Here is a 26709-nt window from a genome sequence, read left to right as displayed (position 1 = left end):
CAAATCAGCCCCGATTCCTGCATCTTCATACAGTACCTCAGATTAGCCCAATTCCTGCACCTTCACACCTACAATCACCCCAAATCCTGCACTTTTACACCCCAGAACAGGCCCAATTTATGTTTCCTTAGGCCTCAGATCAGCTCCAGTTTCTGCACTTTCATGCACTGGATCAACCCCAATTCCTGCACCTTCACACTCTAGACATCCCCGATTCCTTTTTCTTCAGGCCTCAAATCATATCCAATTCCTTCACCTTTACACTTCAGATTAGCTCCAGTTCCTGCACTTTCACACCTCATATCACCCCAATTCCTGAACCTCCAGACCTCAGCTTAACTCCAATTCCTGCATCTGCAGGCCTCAGATCAGTCTCAATTCTTGCACCTTCACACCTCAGAGCACCCCAATTTCCACACCTTCACACCTCAGATCACCACAGTTCCTGTACTTTCACACATCAGCTTTCACCAATGCCTGCGCCTTCACCTGTCAGATCACCCATTGTCTCTACTTTCACACACCAGATCAGCCTGAAATCCTGCGCCTTCACACCTTGGACCAGCCCCAATTTCTGCAACTTCACCCCTCAGATCACCCCAAGTTCTGCACATTCACACCTCAGCTCACGCCAATTCCTGCAACTTCACACCCAGTCCCCAGTGACAATTCCTGTGCCTTCAGGCTTCAGATAAGCCCCAATTCCTGAACCCCCAGAACTCTGATCACAATTTCTGCACCTTCACACCTCCGATCACCCCAATTCCTGCACCTCCAGACCTCAAATCAGCTCCAGTTCCGACAACTTTAGGCCTTAGATCAGCCCCAATTCCTGCACCTCCAGACCTCAGATCAGCCCCAACTTGTGCATCTTCAAACCTCAGATCACCCCAATCCCTGCACCTTTACACCCCAGATCACACCCATTCCTACACCTTCACACCTCAGATCAGTCCCAATTTCTGCACCTTCACACATCAGGTTACCCCAATTTGTACACCTCCAGAACTCAGTTCACCCCAATTCCTGCATTTTTACAACCCAGATCAGCCCCCATTTCTGTTCCTTCAGGGATCAGATTAGTCCCAATTCCTGCAGTTTCCCACCTCAGATCACTCAAATACCTGTACCTTTACATCTCTGCTCATCTCCAAATCCTGTACCCTTACAGCTCATATCACCTCATTTACCGCATCTTCACACTTCAACTCACCCCAAATCCTGCACTTTCAAATCTCAGATCCCCTCCATTCCTGCACCTCCACACCTCTGATCACCTAATTAATTCACTTTAACACCTCAGCCCACCCCAGTTCCTACACTTTCACACCACAGATCAGCCCTTCAGGCCTCAGACCAGCCCCAATTCCTGCACCTTCTGGCCTAAATGGACCAAGCAGTTTCTAGATAGATGCTCCAGAAATGAACACCAGCCAATGCTCCAGTCAAGACAACACCGCCTGTACCATGCGGTAGAATTGGAGAATTGTGTCCCAATTCCTGAAGTTCCTAATTCCATTTTCTAAGGTTGTAGTTACCAATATCTGTTCTGAAGTTGTAGTTCCCAATAAAAGTTCTAAAGTAGTAGTTCCTTCTCTTTATACGCCATGGTGAACAGCATCAGCAGGAATCTGCTGATTCCTGCTGCTGTTTTTAACACTTGTGAACTGCTAGCTGCAGCCACTGAGCCTGTGCACTTTTATGACAAGTTACTGGTGGTCATATCTATTTGCGGCTGTTCACACAACCGACGATTACTTGTAGTGATCGCTGCTGAATGCACACATCAGATCACTGACTGTATGAACAGTCACGAATAGCTGCAGCACCCAATAACCTGCATTGTAGTGTGCTGTACAGGCTTGGTGGCTGCAGCAAACTGCTCACTGGTGTCAAAAATAGCAGCAGGAAAAGGCGGATTCCTGCCACTGCCATTCGCACCATGGTTAAATGTCCCTGTGAATGAAGCCTAAATTAGTAATTCCCAATAGCAGTTATGTCAGATAAGCCTTTAAAACCCTTCTCCCTCCACATTGAATCTTTTTTTGCATTGAGTTTCTCAAAAAAGATTGCCATGGAAGGGATTAATAGCCATCTGAATATAAACCTCTCTGGCTATATCCCCTCCAAGCTGAGCTAGGTGCATTCATGCCGAGGGAGAGAAAAGTTCAGAGGGAGGGCAGGTACACCAATGGTAAAAGCTTGGCAATGAGCCGGCTCAGGCTGAAAGAGTGTTGTACCACAGAGGAGGAAAAATACTGTATATAATTACCCTTCCAAAGTGAGAACAAGCAGTCTGGAGAAACTGACTCAACACAGCTTCAGTGTGAAGAGAGCAATGAAGGAACCGACACCAGCGGGGATAGAGGTGGGCAGACACCAGTCTCGCTGCTTCTTCACTATGCAGCTGCTGGCCAGCTTTATTGTTTGGGAGGTGGGTCTCCCAGGACTGGCCTTGGGTGCCGTCCTTGATGCTGTCAAGTACCACCTCTGACCCTAATGCTGGAGGTTGCTTACCCTGGTCTACATGATTAGAACTAAATAGACCTCCAGCATTAGGAAATATAGCCATCTCATTATTTTCTGCTCTCACTGCTTCCTGCTACTACCTCACTCTGACAGGCCAAAGTAGTGAAAAGCTCAGCAGAGAGGGAAAGGATGTGGTGAACTGGCAATCAGCACATATCCTCTATCACGCTGCTCTCCTCTACTGTCACTGCTTTTGGCCTGTAAGAGTAAGGAAGTGATGTCACTCGGGTAAAAACCAATAGAACTATAGAGCTGGTCACCAATTCTGAAATGTGCTGAGTGGCTCCTTTTACTCATCCCAAGCCCTTCTAGACTGATGCTTTTATTAGCACTCCATACCTCCTATATAGGACCACCCTATTCCAGAAGAAGATACTTCAAGGGCACACACAGCAACTATATAGCATAGTGGTCTCCAAACTGCGGCCCTTTGCATGCCTTTTTCTGGCCCTTCGGGCACTTTTCCTCCCACTGACACCAACACTGGGGCATAATTCCTGTTAATGACTTCAACAACGGGGCACTTTTTCTCTAATTGACAGCAACCATGGGGCACTATTCCTCCCACTGAAACCAACAATGGGGCACTATTCCTTCCACTGGCACCAACAATGGGGCACTATTCCTACCAATGACAGCAACATTGGGGCATAATTCCTGTTACTGACATCAACAATGGGGCACAATTTCTCCCACTGACACCAATAATGGGGCACTATTCCTCCCACTGACACCAACAATGAGGCACTATTCCTCTTACTGACACCAACAATGAGGCACTATTCCTCCCACTGACACCAACAATGAGGCACTATTCCACCCACTGACACCAACAATGGGGCACTATTCCTCCCTCTAATGCCAAAGATGCACTTTTTACTCCCACTGACTCCAGGAACATTTCTACTGCCAATGGTCACAGTCCAGCCCCCCTAAAGTCTGAATGCCAGTAAACTTGCCTTTTGCTTAGAAAGTTTGAATACTCCTGATATAGCATATTGAAGTCTCTTCTTCTGGATTACAAAGATTGGAAGAAGTTGGCAATTCTACAGACTAACACATACTTCTTAACTCACCCACCTCCAGCACACCCATACTAGTGACAAACCCTCTTTCCCGAAATTGTCCACTGTTGTGTACCTCTACTGTTGTTTTAGTTTTGGATAAAGTGTCAAATTTTTATTGTTGTCAGTGACTCCACTGGGGAAATTCACCCTATTTTTGTGCTGGTGATCATTGTTACTGAAAAAGAAAGTGTGGGGAAATCCAGAATTTTAGAATTGTCCCTAGAGCAAGAGATAAAAGGAAATCTTCCAATGGGGATACCTGTGCTGGAGACAAGTAAGAAAGCACTTACCCTCGCATAGGAAATGTGTCTCTAACTTCCTGATGCATCATTGGAATGGAAAGTAAGGGGAAATGTCCCTTATGGTACACAGGATAAAACAACTTGGCAGGGATTTTAACCTTCTTCACTCTTTCCAAAACTAAAAAAGTTTTTGGGTATACATATAAATTGTTTGTAATTTCCTGTCTCCCCAAAAGTAAAGATATTACGCACATTCATTTCAACCAGCAAGTCTTAGTTAACAATTTTCCATGTTTTGTCCATAAATAACAAACAAAGGATACAGAAAATAAATCACAACAACAAAGTCTACAAAAGAGGTTGAGAAGAGATGTGACAAATTATTTGGCTGAAATATGTTTCATATGATCACTTGAATGTGTCTAAAAAAACCCCCCAAAAAAAACTATTTTGCCCAAGTTGTCACTGTAGCACAACTTCATTGGTGTTTTTGACTGCCCTGCAAGACTAGGTTCATACTATTGGTGTGGGGCTGCATGTAATCGCATGTTTTCCCATCGACATGTGAGATTTGTTTCACTATGAATCAAAATTCTGAAAAATGTTTGTTATTCGGAGATTTGGATACATCACAATAGTAACAAATTTCAACTAATCTGAAATGAATTACAAGGGACGTTCAAGTCAAACCAGGACTTTTAATTTTACAGGTATAAAAAGGGATGCTAGCGTGGTGGTAGTAATTGGCAAGTGTGTCCTATTACTGATAGGCGGCGCACATGTCAGTCCAGAAACTGTTAATCAAGATGGCAGACAACAGTGTTGGTGCGTGCATGGAAAAGCGTGTGGGGATGATGTTTTTTGTGAACGAAGGTGTAAAACCTGCGGATATCTACAGAAGACTTCAAGAACAGTGCGGTTTTAATGGTTTCAAAGATGGCTGTACATCCATCAGTGATGATTCCGGCCATGGTGTTTCCCAGCCTACAGCAGTCATTCCTGTGAACGCTCAGATCTGAATAGTTGTGCAGGGGGAACAGTGGCAACAAAAGTCTGACCACTGGAGGACAGGCAGGCTGTGTTACCAAATATGAGAGGCAATCAAGTCAAACTTGCATTTTGAGTTTATATAATAAAAGAACAAATTTCAAGTGAAAACTGCATTTATTTTTTGACATACTCCCCTGCTACATTTATGTACTTATCCCAGCACTTAACTAATGCCTGGAAAGCATAGAAAGATTTGTCAGTATGCCTGAACCATCCTAGGACAGGTGGCTTCACTTTGTTATCATTGTGTTCACCGTTCCCACAGACAGACCCATCTCTTGTATAATTTCACAACAGGTTATGCGTTATTCAAGGTTAGGTGTTCCATGTGCTGAATGTTCACAGGAATGACTGCTGTGGGCTGGGAACCACCATGGCCGGGATTGACATTGACGGACGTACGGCCATCTTTGAGACGTTTACACCATTCTAATGTCTTACTGCGGCTGAGCATCTCATCACCCTACTGTGCTTGAAGTCTTCTGTAGATATCTACTGGTTTTATGCCTTTGTTCACAAGAAACTTCATCACCACACGCTGTTCCATGCATTCACCAACACTGTTGTCTGCCATTTTGATTAATGGTCTCTGGACTGGCCCGTGACATGTGCGCCGCCTATCAGTAATAGGACACACTTACCAGTTGCTACTGCATGTAGTTCAACCACACTAGCTTCCATTTTTATACCTGTAAAATGAAAAGTCCCGGCTTGACTTGAATGATCCTTGTAAAAAGCAAAGAAGCAAACTGACCACACTGGGATAATTGTGTTTCCAATCAGAGATCAGCTACTTCAACGTACAGAGCTGCTGATTCAATGTGTTACTGCCCAGTTCCTCTTTGCTAAAGTTCAGTTTTTTTTCTTAAAAGTTTCCCACAATTTATCACATGCAAGTTGACAAAGATGAACTGCCTCATCCTGCTTGTTCTTGGGGTGTCAGAGGTGCATAGCGGTACGTATATAGATCACAGATCTGTTATTTTTTTTTGGTAATTAATGAAGAGGCAACAATATACATAATGGGTCTATACTGTGCATGGGTGCCTATAGACCTCCCAGGGCACACACATCTGACCACCATTGTACAGTGGATCTGTAAGCACAGATGTTAGTATTTATGTAAGTGAATTTTGTAGTTGAATAGAGCTATTGAAATACAGAGACCAAGATATGTTTTTTAATCTTTCCAATGGACAATTAACTCAAACAGAAGCTGACTGCTAGGTTAAGGGCTCCCTAGTCATGAAAATGATCCTCAGTGACTGTCATCTAATGTCGAAGGGTAGTATAAAAGAGTTTTGATTCCACATGTCTGTGTTATTGTTTATGTGTTGAAATAATATGAAGGCTCCATGCACACGGGGTGTTTTAGTAACGCTGGTAATGTTAGCTGTGTAAAGTCACATTTAGCTTTTTTGCATTAGCTTTCAGTGGCATTTTGCTGCAATTTTTTTGCATTTTTAGTGGGGTTTTTTGGTCAAAAAAATTCCAATGTTTTTGGACTTTTTTACAACAAAACCGGCCAAAAAAAACGCAAACGCGGAAAAATGCCGCTAAACGTAGCAAAAAAAGTCCAAAAACGCAGGTTTGCCGTGATTTATCGTGTTTTTCACTGTAAGTCCTCATGCACACCGGACATTTTTACAGCGGCTGTCTTTGGCTTTTGACTTTTTTTCTACAGCCAGTAAACTCCCCCAGCGTGTTATCCTATGTGTCCATCCCCAGCATGTTATCCTATGTGTCCATCCCCGGCATGTTATCCTATGTGTCCATCCCCGGCATGTTATCCTATGTGTCCATCCCCAGCATGTTATCCTATGTGTCCATCCCCGGCATGTTATCCTATGTGTCCATCCCCAGCATGTTATCCTATGTGTCCATCCCCGGCATGTTATCCTATGTGTCCATCCCCAGCATGTTATCCTATGTGTCCATCCCCGGCATGTTATCCTATGTGTCCATCCCCAGCATGTTATCCTATGTGTCCATCCCCAGCATGTTATCCTATGTGTCCATCCCCAGCATGTTATCCTATGTGTCCATCCCCAGCATGTTATCCTATGTGTCCATCCCCAGCATGTTATCCTATGTGTCCATCCCCGGCATGTTATCCTATGTGTCCATCCCCAGCATGTTATCATATGTGTCCATCCCAAGCGTGTTATCCTATGTGTCCATCCCCAGCATGTTATCATATGTGTCCATCCCCAGCGTGTTATCCTATGTGTCCATGCACACATAGACTGTAATCAACATTCTTTGGATGAGATGGTTTTTGGCTGTAAAAAAAAAAACAGGATTAGTGGGTTTCTAGAGGAGTTTTTTAGCTGTAAAAATGCTCTAACGCTGCAAAATGCAGTAAAACACGGTAAAATGTGGTAAAAAGCCACAAATCTGTGTTTTTGGACTTTTTCTGACAAAAAAACCCCACTAAAGAATGCTAACATGGAAAAACACCACTAAACATGGCAAAACGCTGCTAAACGCTAACACAAAAACACTAAATAAAGCTGAAAAACTCAGCGTTACCAAAACATCCCGTGTACTTGGTCCTCTACTAGTTCTGGGGGTTTTTTCCAGCCAAAAAACGTTAATTACAGTCTATGTGTGTATGGGCACATAGGATAACATGCTGGGGGTTTACTGGTTGTAGAAAAAAACGTCAAAAGCCAAAAACAGCCGCTGTAAAAACATCCCGTGTGCATGAGGACTTAGAAGTAAATCTCCAAAGATGAAATGTACAGAGAGAAACATTTAACCACATCATCACACCGCCACAAACAGGAACTGTTATTCTCACCCAACTCAGCCAGTATTCTTTTGCTCGGAATGTGAAAATCTGGCCAGCAACAGTTGTCTTTACAAATGTATAGAAAAGGTCTATTATAAAAAATAACAAATTGGTAAACCTTGAACAACATGAAGCTAAATGATGGTGGTCACACTGTGTGGTGATATGTAACAATTTGAATCTCTTTTTTAGCCAGCCACACTTTGCGGTATTATTATACGGGGGTCTCAGAAACAGGTTCAGATCTGCCGGAATTTTCTATTGTTGCTTATGTGGATGATAAGCAGATACATGGGTACAGCAGTGACACCGGACAGTTCCATTCTGTAGCTCCATGGATGAATAAAGAGGGACCAGAATACTGGGAGGAAGAGCTATGGGACGCTAAATTCTTTCAGATAGAATTCAGAAAACATCTAAGGGTGGCGATGAGACGCTTCAACCACACTGAAGGTGAGAGTCTCTCTATGCACATTTTAAACATATATAGGAGTTGATTTACTAAAGGCAAATAGGCTGTGCACTGAAAGTTCAGTTGCTCTAGATCTGAGGGGAACATGCAAGGAAAATAAAACAACAGCATTTTTGCTTGTACATGATTGGATGAAACAAATCAGCAGAGCTTCACCTCATTTCCGATCATCCTTTCAGATCTAAAGCAACTGCACATGCAGTGAACAGTCTATTTGCCTGTAATAAATCAACCCCTAAGTGTATACGTATATATATATATATATATATATATATATATATATATACAGTTGTGTTCAAAATAATAGCAGTCAGACATCACTAACCTGATCAATCACTGTTTTTGGTAGAAATGATATTTCTACATGGCAAATAATTTACTAGCAGGTGTAGTAGAGTAATAGAAATCCAACAGACCCAACAGTCATGACATGCATGCTGCTGATTCTGTGTAATTGAATCACTCATTGAAAGGGACATGTTCAAAATAATAGCAGTGTGGAGTTCTATTAGTGAGGTCATTCATTCTTTGAAAAACAGGTGGCAATTATTGCCCTTATTTAAGGAAGGAAGGCAGCAAATCTTGTACATGCTGGTTACAGTGCATTTCTCTCTGAAATTCTGAGGAAAATGGGTCGTTCCAGACATTGTTCAGAAGAACAGCGTACCTTGATTAAAAAGTTGATTGGAGAGGGGAAAACATATAAAGAAGTGCAGAAAATGATCGGCTGCTCAGCTAAAATGATCGCAAATGCTTTAAAATGGCAACCAAAACCTGAAAGACGTGGAAGAAAACGAAAAACTACCATTCGAATGGATAGAAGAATAGCCAAAATGGCAAGGACTCAGCCAACAATCAGCTCCAGGAAGATGAAAGAAGGTGTAAAGTTCCCTGTGAGGACTGTTACAATTAGAAGACGCCTATGTGAAGCCAAGCTATCTGCAAGAAGCCCCCGCAAAGTCCCACTGTTGGAAAAAAGACATGCTGAAGAGGTTACAATTTGCCAAAGAGCACATTGACTGGCCTAAAGAGAAATGGCGCAACATTTTGTGGACTGATGAAAGTAAGATTGTTCTTTTTGGGTCTAGTGGCCGGAGACAGTTTGTCAGATGACCCCCAAACACTGAATTCAAGCCACAGTACACTGTGAAGACAGTGAAGCATGGTGGTGCAAGCATCATGATATGGGGATGTTTCTCATACTACGGTGTTGGGCCTATTTATCACATACCAGGGATCATGGATCAGTTTGAATACATCAGAATACTTGAAGAGGTCCTGCTGCCTTATGCTGAAGAGGAAATGCCCTTAAAATGGGTGTTCCAACAAGACAACGACCCCAAACACACCAGTAAACGTGCAACATCTTGGTTCCAGACCAACAAGATTGACGTTATGGAGTGGCCAGCCCAATCCCCAGATCTTAATCCAATAGAAAACTTGTGGGGTGACATCAAAAATGCAGTTTCTGAGGCAAAACCAAGAAATAGAGAAGAACTGTGGAATGTAGTCCAATCATCCTGGGCTGGAATACCTGATCACAGGGGCCAGAAGTTGGGTGACTCCATGCAACACAGATGTACAGCAGTTCTCAGAAACAGTGCGACTACAACGAAATATTCATTAAGTGATTCAAAGGAAAGCAAAATCTTCAAACATTTTTCAGTTTATATAGTGAATGTTTGAGTTTGTAAAGAAGAATACAAAAACTGCATTTTTTTTAACAGCCTAATATTCATTTTTTTAGAGGAACAACACAAATTTGATATATTTTTCGTCATGTTTTGATTTGGAATAGAATGTGTAGTGTTCCCAATGCATTTGTGTGTATGGAAATAAAAGCTATTAGAAGGATTTTGAGCTTTATTCACTTTTTTCAACACACTGCTATTATTGTGAACACAACTGTATATATATATATGTACACTATATTGCCAAAAGTATTGGGCCTGCCCTCCAAATCATGTGGTTCAGATGTTCCAATCACTTCCATGACCATAGGTGTATACAATCAAGCCCCTAGGCATGCAGACTGATTCTATAAACATTGATGAAAGAATGGGTCGCTCTCAGGAGCTCAGTGAATCCAAGCGTGGTCCCGTGATAGGTTGTCACCTAGCTTTTCTCCACAGCCAGTGTCCAGGGGAGGTTAGTGTACATGAAGCCTTACGGAGGCTGTCAGTGAATATTTGGTCATTACGGCTTTAAGGCATTCCCCAAGCTTCTTCCTATACTCATTGTGAAAGAAGAATACAGGAAGCAAGTTGAGTTTTAGTTTCCCTTCTTACCTTTAGCCTTCCATAAAGATTGCATGTTCAAAATAATAAAGAAGGTTCAATAGTTCAGGAGGGTGGAGAGATATATAATGCTTTTGAATTTCAAACAAAGTGCTTACCTTCAAAGTAAAAAGAATAAAGAATATGTTTGAATGTTAGACTATAAAATGGCTGCCAGGCATGGAAGTGTTCTGTAGTAATGAAGGCTGTAGGTTGGTTGTTTCACTGTTTGTCTTTCAGCATGGAAGTGTTCTGTAGTAATGGAGGTTGTAGGTTTGTTATCTCACTGTTTGGCTGTCAGCATGGAAGTGTTCTGTAGTAATGGAGGCTGTAGGTTTGTTATCTCACTGTTTAGCTTTCAGCATGGAAGTGTTCTATAGTAATGGAGGCTACAGGTTGGTTATCTCACTGTTTGTCTTTCAGCATGAATGTGTTATGTAGTAATGGAGGCTATAGGTTGGTTATCTCACTGTTTGGCTTTCAGCATGGAAGTGTGCATGTTGGGAGACACCTGTTTTAAGGGTCCTCTCCAAGGTCTCCCAGCGCTTGAAGCAAGTCTTTCGAGTCTCTAGGACACTTCAGGGAGAAGAAATGATGTCACTAGAGGGAGGAGAAAATGGGTGGAGCCAGATGCTGAATTAGCAGAGAACCCAGAAACTTCTAATTCAGCCTCACTTCCTCTCTGCATGTCATTGCAAAGGTGACAAGGAAGGGAACAGTGGTAGGGGGTTGACAGGGACAGGGTAAGCATTGGTGAAATGTGGAATGGCAGGGTTTCTGGGTGGGGACTGGATGACAAGAAGATTTAGTGTCTGGGGTGTTGGAGTTCAGTGTCCAGTGCAGTTCAGTGCAGGATGGCAGGTGGGTTCAGAGTCAGGGGTGCAGATAGATGCAGTGGTAGGGATGCTAGATGCAATTGTTGAAACTCAATTCGCTATGGCTGAAGTATCCATGGAAGCTGGGACTTGCTCTTTGAAGAGTCGGAGACAGGGTTATATTAAGGCTCATCTGTCCCAAGTGCTTAAGGTGGTCAACAAACTTCTCTCCTTGGGCATGATGTCTGGGCTGCAACAGCCTACTGTGTCAGAGGCTCATGGAGGTGGAAGAGCCCCAAGAACTCAATGAGGATGGCCTTTCAAAGACTCCTGATTCTGATTCCTGGTCAACTGAAACACAATAGGTCATTTCTCTACCTAAAGAGGAGTCTGCAGCTGGTCCTTCAGGCCCCAATCCAAGAGGGTTGGCGTGGCTGCCAACTGATTTCCTTGTGCAACCTGGGGTTGAATTAGCGCACAGGGGATCCAATGTAAAGAGTGAGCCATCTACTCCTGCTTCTGCCAGTGGGCACCAGATTTGACCAACTTGGAGCTTGTTGTGGTTCCGGAGCAGCCTGTTGTGTCTAAGGATGTCCTGGGCAGTGAATTGGATGCTGTCATGGAAAATATACTCATATACTGCAGACTCTGGCTCTTGAACCAGTTCCTAGTCCTTGGCTCCCAGCCTTGTTTTCATCATTAAAGTCAGTGTCCAGTGACTGGGGAGATGAACCATCTCCAATGAACAATAGCACAGAGGAGATACAACCTCATATGTCATCCTGTGGTGGGACGGGAATTTCCACATCATCCCAAAGCAGGGGCTGACACTTTTTGGTGGGGAGCAGAGCTACTCAGAGGACTTTCAGCTGGATCCAGAGGTTTACTTTCCTCAAGGTGCAGCCTCTGGAAGGCAGCTCACCCACTTTGCCCGTCTGCAACAGTATCTGAACTGGGTCATTAAGATGCATTGTGGACTAGAGTTCCTGTATCTAAGTTGTTGCTTCAATCAGTTGGCGTGGATAGGAAGGACATTTATAATCATACAGTCTGGGTAGTAAGGGAGCAATTAGTACTTCATGTTCCCTACTTAGTGGCTAGGATCTTCATACTGGAGACCACTGCAGTACATGTCCCACCCATTGACCAAGCTTATGATCATGAAGTGCAAGGCCTTGTAAAGAGAAGTATGGTGGCTCCACTGTGTGCCCAGTGGCATGATGTGTGAAAATAAATGTACAGTGTATATGGTGAGATAGGCTGGTGGAGTTAAGGACATACTAAATATTACTTTCTCAAAATGCTACAGAGTCTAATGCTTGGGTAGACAGTTAATGACCTAGCCACCAACTAGAGTGGAGACATGGTCCTGCTATGAGTGTGTGGAGTGCAGCATATAAGGGGCTTCAGGCCTGAAAGAGTTAAATATCTTCACAAATTAAGTGATGTAAGTAAACTGTATGGCTTGTAGTACCTCTGAGGTGCCCCAAGGTGGCAACCTTCCAACACACTGACCTCAGGTGGGTCATTAGACACTACAGCCATTCATAAAATGCCTTGTATTTTTGTAATTAATACAAGGTAGTCTCTGATTGGACTAGGTGAAGATTGTGAAATCATCATTCCTACTCTACACTTAGACCAATCAGAAAAAAACTTTTATTCACTGTAAAAAATACAAGGCATTGTATGAATGGTGGCAGTGCCGCGCATGCAACCCCCTGAGAAGCCAATTGTCCCATTACTTTTGGTCCCTTAACAAGTGGGAGGCACATATGCAAACTGTTGTAATTCCTACACCGTTCACCTGATTTGGATGTAAATACCCTCAAATTAAAGCTGTCAGTCTGCATTTAAAGCACATCTTGTTTGTTTCATTTCAAATCCATTGTGGTGGTGTATAGAGCCAAAAAATGTTAGAATTGTGTCGATGTCCCAATATTTATGGACCGGACATCTGACACATTCTACTCCCATGTAACATCTTTTTGTGCCATGTGCAGGGTTCCATAGTGCTCAAGGAATGTATGGCTGTGAGCTGAGTGATGACGGCAGCACCACGGGGTATTGTCATTTCGCATATGATGGGAGAGAAGTCATCTATTTGGACAAAGAGAGAGCAATCTATATCCCAACTGTATACGAGGCTCAGCTCACCACACAGGAATGGAACAGCCCAGAGATGAGCTGGGGGGAGCTTATGAAGGATGATCTGGAAAATGATTGTATTGAGCAGGCCAAAAATGCAATAAAACATGGGAGAGAAGATCTAGAGAGGCAAGGTAACTGTGCTAAATGTGCACTGTTTAACAGAAAATCTATGTAGAGTATCTTCATATATCTTTCCAAAGAATGTATCTTCATAAACTGTATAGTCTGATAATAAAACCTGCTGTACACCCATGTTGACACCTGTTGAATTAGGACACCCACTACAGTGCTCATATGCTGGAGACTGGTCACTGAAGGGAGCAGTGCTCATATGCTGGAGACTGGTTATAGAGGGGAGCAGTGTTCATATGCTGGAGACTTGTCATAGAGGGAGCAGTGCTCATATGCTGGAGACTGGTTATAGAGGGGAGCAGTGTTCATATGCTGGAGACTGGTTATAGAGGGGAGCAGTGTTCATATGCTGGAGACTTGTCATAGAGGGAGCAGTGCTCATATGCTGGAGACTGGTCATAGAGGGAGCAGTGCTCATATGCTGGAGACTGGTCATAGAGGGGAGCAGTGCTCATATGCTGGAGACTGGTCATAGAGGGAGCAGTGCTCATATGCTGGAGACTGGTCATAGAGGGAGCAGTGCTCATATGCTGGAGACAGGTCATAGAGGGAGCAGTGCTCATATGCTGGAGACTGGTCATAGAGGGAGCAGTGCTCATATGCTGGAGACTGGTCATAGAGGGAGCAGTGCTCATATGCTGGAGACTGGTCATAGAGGGAGCAGTGCTCATATGCTGGAGACTGGTCACAGAGGGGAGCAGTGCTCATATGCTGGAGAGTGGTCATAGAGGGAGCAGTGCTCATATGCTGGAGACTGGTCATAGAGGGGAGCAGTGATCATGTGCTAGAGGCTTATTTCTGAAAGGTAAATGCTATTAAACTGTTTGTGTGAAAACTGCTAGTGAGCTCTGTGTACTGGAGGGGTGATCCCACTGCTGGCATGGATATTTGTAAGCAGGGCTGCTGTTAGGAACTATGGGGCCATATACAGCCAACCTGACAGTTCCCCCCTCCCAAAAAAAAAACAACAGTTTACTATGCTTCAGGTATGAATGAACACAGAGACTGATCAGTACAGATCACTTTTTTGTGTTCATTCAGGAAAGAAAGGGACTGGTAAATGTGACATATTTACTGAATCCTTCCCCCACTCTCCATCCTGAAGGGTCTGGAGAGGAAAGAAGACAGCAGCACTGCGAGGGTGGGGGCACAAAGGGGGGCCTGGACAGCAGGGGGAAATGTATGGTGTACATTACTGGATCCAGATCCTGCGTGGCTCTCTCTGCAGCAGCTGAAAGCAAGAAGGAGGAAGAGAAAAAAACATCTTTCAGTTGCTGAAGAGAGAGACATACAGGGGATCAGTTCCAGTAACTGCCCCCCCCACTGACCGTGTTGATCACCCTCCCTGCCCACATCCAATCCACCCAGCTACCTGAGCCCCATACAGGAGGACTGGTGGTACCCCCTTATCTACGGCCCTGCTGGTAAGTGAGGTGTGTGTGCTGGGGCAGAGCACAGGGAAAACGCTGGGGTGGGATCTCACTGCTATAGAATACTCTGTATAGGACTGTAAGCTGCATATACTATAATGGACAGGATTACATTGTATACACACACTGCATTTACAGTTAGTTGGGACTAAAATATTTTGCACTCTAAACATTGTGAAGATAATTACAATTTGTGCGCCTAGATGAAAAGAATTGAAAGGAACCTCTATATCAGTGGTCTCCAAACTGCGGCCCGGGGCCAGATGTGGCCCTTTGCTTGCCTCTATCCAGCCCTTGGGATACTATTGTTCCAACTGACACCAAGGATGAGGCACCATCCCTCCCACTTTCACCATTAATGGGACACTCTTCTTCCCACTGATACTATCAATGTGGCACTATTCCTTCTGCTAAGACCTCTGATGAGGCACTATTCCTCCCACTGACACCATTGATAGGGCATTATACTTGAAATTGATACCAACCATGGTTTGCTATTCCTCCTGATAAAGCCAACATGGTGGGAACTATTCCTCCTGTTAAAACCAATGGTGGAGCAGTGTTCAGTCCCACTGATTTTGGCACATTTTTTACTGACACTGGCTACAGTTCGGCCCCCCTAAAGTCTTAAGGACAGTCAACTGGCCCTTTGTTTAAAACATTTGTAGACCCCTGCTCTATATGCTCATGATGGTTATTCGGAGAATATGCAAACAGAGAATTGCATATATATGATCCCCCCCACACACATACACACACATGCACTTTCATTAAATCTGTCTACCATTAGCAGTTTTACATTTTTCCTTTTTCTGTTTTTCCATCTCAGTGCGTCCAGAGGTGAAGGTGTGGGGCCGTCGTCAGTCGGATGATGTGACCAGACTTCAGTGCCTGGTGTACGGGTTTCACCCCCGACCTGTGGATGTGAAGTGGATGAGGAATGGGGTGGATTATGTTCCTTCAGATGAAATGACTCCAATTCTCCCCCATCCTGATGGCACCTATCAGATCAGAGTCAGTGTGGAAGTGCCAACCAAGGAGGGAGACACTTACTCCTGTCATGTGGACCACAGCAGTCTGGGGAATGAGACTCTCGCTGTGATATGGGGTGAGTGGAACAGAGAAGACTGTGAATTTAGATTTATATACTGTACAGCCCACCATGCGGCTTCCTAAATGTAATAAAATATTTGCTAACCAGTGCCATTGCCTCCCAGGTCCCTCAGGCCAGCTGTCGTAGTTGGGGATCAGAGGGCCAGTTGTCATTGTTTTCTATTACCACTCGTTTTAGGCTGAATAGGCTTACCAAAAGCAAACAATTGTATTTTGTAGATGTGTATTGGAGAATGGATCTTTCTTCAAGGCATAAACTTCATACAAGTTAGCTAATTCTGATCAACACCTGATATGTTTTACTCATTTTGGTACATGCCATACAAGACATGATTGCAATCATACTAAATATCATGGACTGGCGGGCCTGTTAGGCTGGTGAAATTCAGTACTGCACAGAGCCAGTCACCCTGGCTTGACTTCACATGGTAGCACCCAATGGCATACACTGTAATGGGAGAGGCAGTGGTAACTATCACTGGAGTAACACATCACTAGATGGAGTTTCTGCATAATAACTGCTAGAGACCAAAGAAGAAGGTCTTGCTTTAGGTTTAAAGTAGTTGCAAATCCTTACAGATGTGACTAGCCTCAGGTGATACAAAGAGGTTAAACAAATCTTCCTACATAAATTGTAACTGTTTATATACAGCCTTCTAAAACACACAGTTCAATTGATTTTTCCCAGCTCCAGCAGGCAAGGATCTGACATTACACACTGCACTGCACAGCACAGCACAGCATAGCACAGCAAGGAGAGCGGAGTGTAATCTGAGCCCTGAATGCAAGGAATGGACACACACCATCTATGTCACCAATCACCTTCACTTTGCTGGAGGGGTGCAGGGCTGTCTCCTGAGATTCTGTGATGTGGGGGATAACCTGTCAGAAGTGTCCAGTGCAGGTAGGCTTTGTTCATATTTCATTTCAGAGGTTTACAAGGAGCTTTTTTTTACTATGTTAGTGCATTTTCTCAAGTTCTGGGGTGAGATGTTGGACACTTTTCTGTTGATATTTTAATTGTAAGGTTTTTTTAAGAGACACTGTCAATTTGCCTGATCAGGGCAATGAGACAGTGCCTCCTAATAGTTCACCACCACTTACTATGGAGTAAGGCATATACTCACCGATCTGCTCTCCCTCACTGCTTTTCCATTCTTTTGGAGCTCATGTTCTAGTACTGTAATGGAGTGGTGCTTCTAGATATGGGTGAGCATGTGAGTACTCCATGTGACAATGTTTGGGCAGACAGTTGCCAGGCCCAGACACTGTCACATGGGGAGGGGGGCAGTGACTTCATCCACTTAGATAATGTCCAACACCATGTGACATTAGGGTGGACTTCTGAAAGAAGTAGAGTGAGTAAATCTCAGAGACACAACCGGACGTTAGTGGAAAAGTCTATAAGTGAAGGAAGTTCCCATCTTAGACAGCCACCCCCATAACATGTGTCCCCATTGGAAGATTTCCCCTAACCTCTTGTTATGGGAACAACTCTAAAATTTGGCATTTCCTATCTCTTTCTTAATCATTGACAATGGTCACCAGTGCAGAGGAGTGTATCTCCCCAATAGGGACAAAGACAGCAGTAAAACATTTCCAGAGGGTGTAACCCTTCCTCACCAAAACTAAAAACAAATGTTGCTTAGAGACACACACCAACTTTGGATGTCATCTAGGATGGCAAAGTTTGCCCACTTTTCTTTTCCAGAGTTGGTCTCCTCACCAGTATGGAGCTGCTGTGCCCAATGCAAATGATGACCACCAGTGCCACTTCCAGACATTTGCTGACATTTGTAGCAAACCCATCAGCCAGGCTCCAACATGGAACTAGTGACACTAATCATTAACCAGGGATAGTATCTACAGGGCTAGAATACAGCTCCAAACACCAGTCATATAATCTACCAAACGGGGAGCAGTCTGCCTTTTACATTTTTATTTCTAACCAGGACACCTATGAGTGGTTTCTTTGACTTTGTATTTAGGAGATCTATTTATAAATGTTTTCACCCAAGCTTCGTGCATCTTTCAACCAAGATTTACATGTTTTTTCTAATTGAATTTAACTGGCAAAATTGTGTGATGGTGTGAAAAGTTGTGTACATCTTGTGGGGAAAAAATTCTAAATAGAACCCTAAGCGTAATCTCCATTTTGTAATTTTCTCTGTATTTCTTTTAGAACCCAATGATGATCTTCCACTTTGTGTAACTGTTGGTGCTGTATCTGCCTGTCTTATTGCTGTTGCTGCAGTTGGTGGTCTGTATCTGTATAAGAGTAAGTGTCAGTATTGAAGGATTTTATGTTCTTAGAGCTGCTTATTATGTTTATTCCATTCTAAATAAATTAGTTTGTATAAAAATTAATTTAAAAAAATACTGTTGCACTGACTAAGTATATATTTGTGCTTATACAGTATTCATTTTATATTCATTAATAGTGCTTCAGATAGAACAAAAACGATAGGACACTGTATATGCAGCCATGGCCAAAAATATTGGCACCCCTGCATTTCTGTCAGATAATGCACCACTTCGCCCAGAAAATTGTTGCAATTACAAATGTTTAGGCATTCTCATGCTTTTTTCTTTTGTTTGTATTGGTATTACACAAAAAAGTGGAGAAACAAAAAGCTAAATGTGACACATTCCACGCAAAACCTCAAAAATGGACTGGACAACATTATTGACACCCTCAATTTAATTTTTGGTAGCACACCCCTTGGAAAAAATTACTAAATTCAATCTCTTCCTATAACCATCAATGAGTTTCTTTCACCTCTCTACTGGAATTTTGGACCACTCTTCTTTCTTCAACTGCTCCAAGTCTCTCAGATTGGAAGGGTTCCTTTTCCTAACTGCTGTTTTGGGACCTCTCCACAGGTGCTCTATGGGATTGAGATCTGGATTCATTGCTGGCCAATTCAGTACTCTATAGCACTTTGTCTGAAACCATTTCTGGGTGCTTTTTGATGTGTGCTTTGGATCATTGTCCTGCTGTAAGACCCATGACCTCTGATGAAATCCCAACTTTCTGACACTGGGCCCTACATTGCACACCAAAATTCTTTGGTAATCTTCAGATTTCATAGTGTCATGCACAAGGTCAAGACATCCAGTGCCTGAAGCAGCAAAGAAACCCCAAAACATCAGTGAACCTCCACTATGTTTGACTTTAGGGATTGGGTTCATTTCTTTAAAAACCTCACTGGTTTTTCTGAAAACAGTAGAATGATGGGCTTTACAAAAAAAAAACTGTCATTTTGTTTCATCTGTCCACAGCACATTCTCCCAAAAGGATTTTGGCTTCCTCTGGTAAGTTTTGGCAAACTCCAATCTGGCTTTTTTATGTTTCTGTGTAAGCAGTGGGGTCCTCCTGGGTCTCCTACCATAGCGTCCTTTCTCATTTAGATGGTGAAGTATAGTGTGAGCTGACACAGTTGTACCCTGTGCCTGAAGTTCAGCTTGAATTTGTCTAAAAGTTGATCGAAGTTCCTTAGCCATCATTTGAACAATCCTTCATTACAATCTTTGATCAATTTTTCTCTTTTGTACACATCCAGGGATATTAGCTACAGTGCCACGGGCTGTAAACTTTTTGACAATGTTGCATACAATGGACACAGGAACATTAAGATTTTGAAGATGGACTTGTGACCTTGAGATTGTCCATGCTTTCCACAATTTTAGTTCTCAAATCCTCAGACAATTCTTTGCTGCTCTTTCTCTTATCCATGCTTAATGTGGCACACAGAGACACACAACAGAAAGGTTGATTCCATTTTTCACCATTTTAACTGGTTTATATATCGTCAGGACTTGGTAATTGATACATAGTTACATAGTAAGATAGTTAGTCTGGCTGAAAAAAGACAAAAGTCCATCCAGTTCAACTATATAAAAAAAAAGTTATAATCCTACACCCACAGTTGATCCAGAGGAAGGCAAAAAAAACCTAGCAAAGATACAGGTGAGTTTAATTACAAATTACAGGAGCATCACAAACTTGGAATGCAATTATTTCTTACAATTTTGAATCAGTACCAATAATTTTATCCAGTCCATTTTTGGGGTTGTGTGGAATGTGTCAGATTTGGCTATTTGTTTCTCCACTTTTTTGTGTCATACCAATACAAACAAAAGAAGAAGACATGTCAATCCCTTTGTAATTTCAACAATTTTCTGGGTGAAGTGGTGCATTATGTGACAGAAATGCAGGGGTGCCAATATTTTTGGCCATGCCTATATGTCAAATGTCCCATGTACATAGACTGTCAGACCCTTTCCAAACTGTTACAGCCAGAATACTCAAAAATGCCTGGATGACAATTTATGAGAAGGCCATGATGCAGCGTTCTCAACCAGAGTTCTTCCAGATGTGGCGAGGTGATCCTTGAGCAGTGAGCAATATCTGCTTCTTAGAAATGTAGCTGATACAACTGATCTTTTTAGCTATATGTACAACATGTAAGGGGGATTCTTTCCAATCACAAAAAATGTAAGGAACATCCTTCCCAGTGACCATTGCACTAATGTACCATGAGCTATAGGGGGATCTCCAAACTATGATCCTCCAGGTGTTGTGGAACTGCAAGTCCCATGAGGCCTTGCAAGACTCTAAGACTCCCAGAGGCAGAGGCATGATGGGACTTGTAGTACTTCAACAGCTGGAGGGCCATAGTTTGGAGACCCCTGAGCTAGATAATTAATCATTAGCAGGGGTTCCCTGAGATTGGAAAATTATTTCATCTTACAAATGTTGAGAACAGCTGCTATATTTTATTATTGTTTTCTTTGCGTTCTTGTTCTAATTCCATCTCATTATTTATGTCAGAAAAGAAATCTGGCTGCAGAAGGACCAATAGTAAGTACTACATTACACCCTGTTCCTCTGTATCATTATACTGTATGGCATGTGAAGGCCGGCATAAGGGTGTCATAAGCACGATAATGCAACTCTGAAGGGACAAACTACAATGTAGTCACTACAGAATAGATAGCATCTGGGGAAGGAGTTGGGGAGCAGGCAGAGCCACGGCACAAAGTGGGGAAATACAAGCATCCTACACACCTGGAAGGGTCAGATGCTGATGATTCTAAGTGGTTGCTCTGCAAGAGATCGGCAATTGGCTGCAATGGAGTTTCTAAAGGTAAGTATTATACATGTAATTTAAAAAGCAGTGCTTGCTAATTTTATATTAGGGAACAGTCTGTAAAATTCATGAAAAAAACATTGTAGATACTTATTACAAATCTGTCTCATGGTACTTTGACAAATGGTACACTTTGTGATAGAATCATGTGTGCAGGCAGGTGCAGTCTACTTTCTCTACTGCAGTCGGCGCTCATCCTCAGCAGCAATCCAGGTGGAGAGAAAAGTCAAGAGGAACCTAGTTTTTCTATGGTTTCCTCGGTAACAGGGAGGCAGCTATCTGATTGGATCCTGGTACCTCATGTCACTTTGGTGGCCATCTTGGGTCCAGCAGAGTCTATTTAAGACCCTGGCTTACAGGTTTGGCATGCATTTTGCGGGTAGCTGGGGTAGGGACAGGTGACCTGTCTGTTAGAGACAGTGCATAGTGTCAGGGAAAGGTTCTTAAGGAGTAGGAAAAGTGCATGGACACGTCATACCTCCTGGAAGCTTCCCCATTTGGGTGCAGTCTGGCCAGGCTGCACTACACTCCTCGAGACAGATGCTGTTGGAGGCTCTGGTCCACCACTCTACTGCCACACTGCTGTTAAAACTTGTGATAGCTTTCCCACCGGGCTTGTTTGTTTTTGCTGGACTTTTTTATAATATATTCTTTTTATTGCACCTGGACTCTGTGTGTTTGCTGCCCACGGCATCAAGCTACATCTACCCACAAGTGAATTTGTCACAAAATTGTTGTAAAGGAATTTGTTTTGGACATAATTTTGTCTTCAACACAATACTTAAATGTGTGACACAATTTACTCCAGTTCTTTTTTTACCACTACTTTCCTTATCACCAATATGGTGGTATTTCTTTATGAATTTATTGATAGACACAAGTGTTGAAAAAAAGGAACTACATGAATTTATTATACACATTATTACCAACAATAATACGAAATTGGAGCAAGACTTCCAACTACATCCACACCACCAGAAATGTTTTGCAAATGCCTTTTTGATTGTGCTTTTGTGTACAAAGCCAGATCCATAAAGCCGTGGTTTGAAGAGCTTGGATGTTGAGAAACTTGAGTAGCCTTCACAAAGTCCTGACCTCAACCCTACTGAATCTCATTTGGGAACCAGGTCTTCCCTTCCAACATCATTACCTGACCTTTACATTTGCCTGGCTGAATGGGTACCAATTCCCACAGACACACTTCAAAATCATGTGAAAAGCCTTTCTGAAAGAGTGGAGCCTGTCATGGCCACAAAGGGGTGCCAGCTCCATATTTATGCACATGATTTTGAAATGGGCTGTCCAACAAGCTCATATATGTGTGGTCAGGTGTCCACAAAATTTTGACCATATAGGAAAAAGCATAGCATACAGTATATATGAGAAAACTGCTCCTACTGTCTGCTGTAGAGGTTGGCAATCTCTGGCACATGTGCAATGGTCAGCACACAATAGTCTTTTCAGTTGTACATTGCTGTTGGCTGACCCCTCTGCACTGAATACACTTCTCCTGTATTCTGGTACAAAGCAACACCCTTTAGTGGTCGCTCTGGCTCACTGCTAGGCCTCCTAAAGAATGCCTATTGACATCAATATAGAAAAAACGAAGTAGATGGGTGGATGTGGAAGTGTGGGAGCAACAAAATGGGCAGGAGAGATGTGCATTTGGTGTAGGGGGAGCTCAGTGATGATTCAGAGGAGATTGGCAGCTGCTGGTGATTTCATACATTTATCCAGCCTGAGAAAGAATAATAGGTACAGGATCTGGGGCTGGTCTGAAGTCTGAAAGTGCAGCAGCTGGGGCTGATCTTAGGTCTGAAGGTGCAGGAAATGAAGCTAATCTGTGGGGTGAGTGAGCAAAACATATCTGACATCTGAAATTGTGGGCATTAGGGCTGATCTTAGGTCTGAAGGTTCAGGAATTGGGGCTGATCTTAGGTCTGGAGATGCAGGTGCCGAGACTGATCTGAGGTCTGAAGGTGCAGGCACTGGGTCTGATCTGAGGTCTGAAGGTACAGGCAACTGGGGCTAATCTGAGTTTTGAAGGTGAATAAACGATGCTGATATTAGGTCTAAATTTGCGGGAATGGTAATCTTACATCAAGAAAAGCAGGAATTGGGGTTGATCTCAAGTCTGAAGGTGCATGTTTTAGGCCTGATCTGGGGTTTGAAGGTACATGTGTTAGGACAGATCTGGGATCTGAAGGTACATGTGTTATGACTGATCTGGGGTCTGAAGGTTCATGTGTTAGGACAGATCTGGGGTTTGTAGGTGCATGTTTTAGGACTGATCTGGGGTCTGAAGGTGCATGTTTTAGGACTGATTTGGGGTCTGAAGGTGCATGTTTTAGGACTGATTTGGGGTTTGAAGGTGCATGTGTTAGGACTGATCTGGGGTCTGAAGGTGCATGTGTTAGGACTGATCTGGGGTCTGAAGGTGCATGTTTTAGCACTGATCTGGGGTTTGAAGGTGCATGTGTTAGGACTGATATGGGGTCTGAAGGTGCATGTTTTAGGACTGATTCGGGGTCTGAAGGTGCATGTTTTAGGACTGATTTGGGGTTTGAAGGTGCATGTGTTAGGACTGATCTGGGGTCTGAAGGTGCATGTGTTAGGACTGATCTGGGGTCTGAAGGTGCATGTGTTAGGACTGATCTGGGGTCTGAAGATGCATGTGTTAGGACTGATCTGGGGTCTGAAGGTGCATGTGTTAGGACTGATCTGGGGTTTGAAGGTGCATGTGTTAGGACTGATATGGGGTCTGAAGGTGCATGTGTTAGGACTGATATAGGGTCTGAAGGTGCATGTGTTAGGACTGATTTGGGGTCTGAAGCTGCCTGCATTAGGAGTGAACTAAAATCTAAAGATAAACATGTTTTGTGTACCAGTTCATTTATAAAATATTAGCTTGCCAATAGCAGTACAACTATGACAAAACAAAGTATGTGACTATCTTTTTGCAGACCAAGTAGTTCACTTTATGTTTTGTTTTTTTTTCCTTTTTCAGCGTCTGATACAGATCCTTTAACAGAGCCCTCCATCATGCCAAAAGCCTGAGTGTACATAATGCTGTTATGTAGTGAAGAACCCAAAATCCACAAGAGGACATGCAACTTCCTTCATCATAGATCATACAGTACATACAGTATCTACCCAATTGCTCATGTCCTCTGCCTGCTTTTTTGATTGCACTTAACTCCTCGTAATTTCTTAGCAATTGAGTACCTGTTGCTTGAATTGAGAAAGGTGAAGTCAAAGTGGACCTAAACCTTGATAACTAAATCTTATATAGAATTTATCATGTTGATGTCATTTCAAAAGTTATTTTCAATCTTCCATTTCATAAATATATTACCTGGTGACATGAAAGATCTTGTTTAGGAACTTCCTATTATGGGGGTGACAACTGTCTCCCAGCTGTGCTCATACGTGGTCACTCTGTCACATGCCCCTATAGTTGTGACTTCAAGCAGTTGAGCTGACGCACATTGTGCAGGGAAAGCATGTTCCACAATCAAAAACACAGTCCAGACCAATGCTGTGCAGATGTCCCTGAACTGAGTGCATGTGGATAGGAAGTGGCTGAAAGAGGATGGAGGCAATCAGCAGCACAAGATGCAGAAAACGATGAAAAAGGCGGTGGACTAGAGGAAAAGTGCAATGTATAACATACGAAAGGAAGCTCATTTTATTTAAAGTGTGAAGGCCTGCCTAACTGGATACTAGTTTAATTGTACAGGTAGAACCTCATACTATGCAGGTAATACGAGTTTAAGCACCCAGATTGTAATGTGTGTGACGGGTATATTGCTAGTCATATATTCTGATCTTTCAACTGTATTTTTTACATCTAGATTGTATGATATCCTAATTTTCATGCCATTCAAAGTAATCGTAATAGATTGTGCATTCACTTTATTGCATGTGTGGCTGTTTAAAATGAATTTATTTCAGGTACCTATATAGCGCCATCAATTTACGCAGCACTTTACATATATATATTGTACATTCACATCAATCCCTAACCCTGAAGGGGCGTACAATGTAAGGTCATGTCAAGCTGAATGATATCATGAATTGCTAAGTAAATGTATCTGTATTATCTTCGGTACACCCGCAGTACCATGTGCATGAACGGTTGTGTTCACAGAGCAGGTTTCCTGCATTTATAGTCAAGTAGTAGAACAATAAAGATGTGACTTATGTAACAAGCAGGACTCTCTCACCCCCTTGTATTGAATTGTATTGTGGCTGTACTGTTTTCTTCCATTTTGTAAACTGCCAGAGCTATAAAAATCCATTGCATCTTCAGCCTAGGTTCACATATTTGCGGTGTGGGAAATGCAGCAAATCCTGTACGTTTCCTGAACCGCATCCAATCGTGTTTATGTGATCTGCTGCGGGTGTCGACATTAAGTTAACCGGTTCCACGCCGCCGTATAGCAGAAATGCCGAGCATCTCCGACTGGGGAGAGACCTGTGTATAAACAGCACAGATCTCTCCGCTGTCAGCTCCTGCACACTGCTTTGTATGGCTCTGCATAGCACAGCCATACAAAGCAGTGTGCTTACAGTGAAACACAGACACAGCCTCCATAGTGTAACAGCACACAGTTAACCCTTTGATCGCCCCTCATGTTTTCTTCCATTTTGTAAACTGCCGGAGCTATAAAAATCCATCATATCTTCAGCCTAGGTTCACATATGTGCGGTGTGGGAAATGCAGCAAATCCTGTACGTTTCCTGCACCACATCCAATCGTGTTTATGTGATCTGCTGCGGGTGTCGACATTAAGTTAACCGGTTCCACGCCGCCGTATAGCAGAAATAAAGCTACAGGGCGGCACGTGTGTGCAAAATCATGTATATATATGTAATTTTGCAGTTCTGGGTAGGAAGCGCACCACCCTACCTGCGCCGCCATTCTTGTCCTCGGATGTCAATCACCAGGTCAATCGCTGGCACCCGGTGATTGCCGAGTATCTCCGACTGGGGAGAGACCTGTGTATAAACAACACAGATCTCTCCCCTGTCAGCTCCTGCACACTGCTTTGTATGGCTCTGCATAGCACAGCCATACAAAGCAGTGTGCTTACAGTGAAACAAAGACACAGCCTCCATAGTGTAACAGCACACAGTTAACCCTTTGATCGCCCCTCATGTTAACACCTTCCTGCCCAGTGCTATTAGTACAGTGTCAGTGCTTTTTATTAGCACTGATCACTGTATTGGTGTCACTGGGGCAGGGGCAGACTGATAACTCAATGGGCCCCCGGGCAATAGGGCATCATGGGGCCCGTGTCCTTGCCTAAAACTCAAAAAAGCCTATGAAAAAGGTACCAGGGGCATCTCATGGGGCCCCCTACTGATCCTGGGCTCTCGGGCAGTGCCCGAGTTTCCAAATGGTCAGTCCGCCCTTGCACTAGGGATATCAGTGACACCCGTCAGTACCCCCCCCCAGTGTCAGAATGTATGCCGCAGTCCC

General features: G+C 43.2%; 1 protein-coding gene across 1 annotated transcript; it reads left to right on the top strand.

Moving 5' to 3' along the window:
- The first annotated feature begins 5794 nt into the window (after window positions 1-5794).
- On the top strand, window positions 5795-25438 carry LOC149437616 (major histocompatibility complex class I-related protein 1-like). Its single transcript, XM_089660873.1, has 7 exons — window positions 5795-5843; window positions 7875-8135; window positions 13249-13527; window positions 15788-16066; window positions 18254-18349; window positions 20906-20935; window positions 24232-25438. Exons 1-7 carry the CDS (start codon window positions 5795-5797, stop codon window positions 24279-24281), a joined length of 1044 nt encoding a protein of 347 aa, XP_089516999.1. The 3' UTR covers window positions 24282-25438.
- The last annotated feature ends 1271 nt before the right edge of the window (window positions 25439-26709 follow it).

The sequence above is a fragment of the Staurois parvus genome, unplaced genomic scaffold, assembly GCF_062004578.1.
Source record: "Staurois parvus isolate SC_StPar_1 unplaced genomic scaffold, SC_StPar_1.0 ptg001284l, whole genome shotgun sequence".
NCBI lineage: Eukaryota > Metazoa > Chordata > Amphibia > Anura > Ranidae > Staurois > Staurois parvus.
This window is presented reverse-complemented; position numbering and strand designations above follow the sequence as displayed.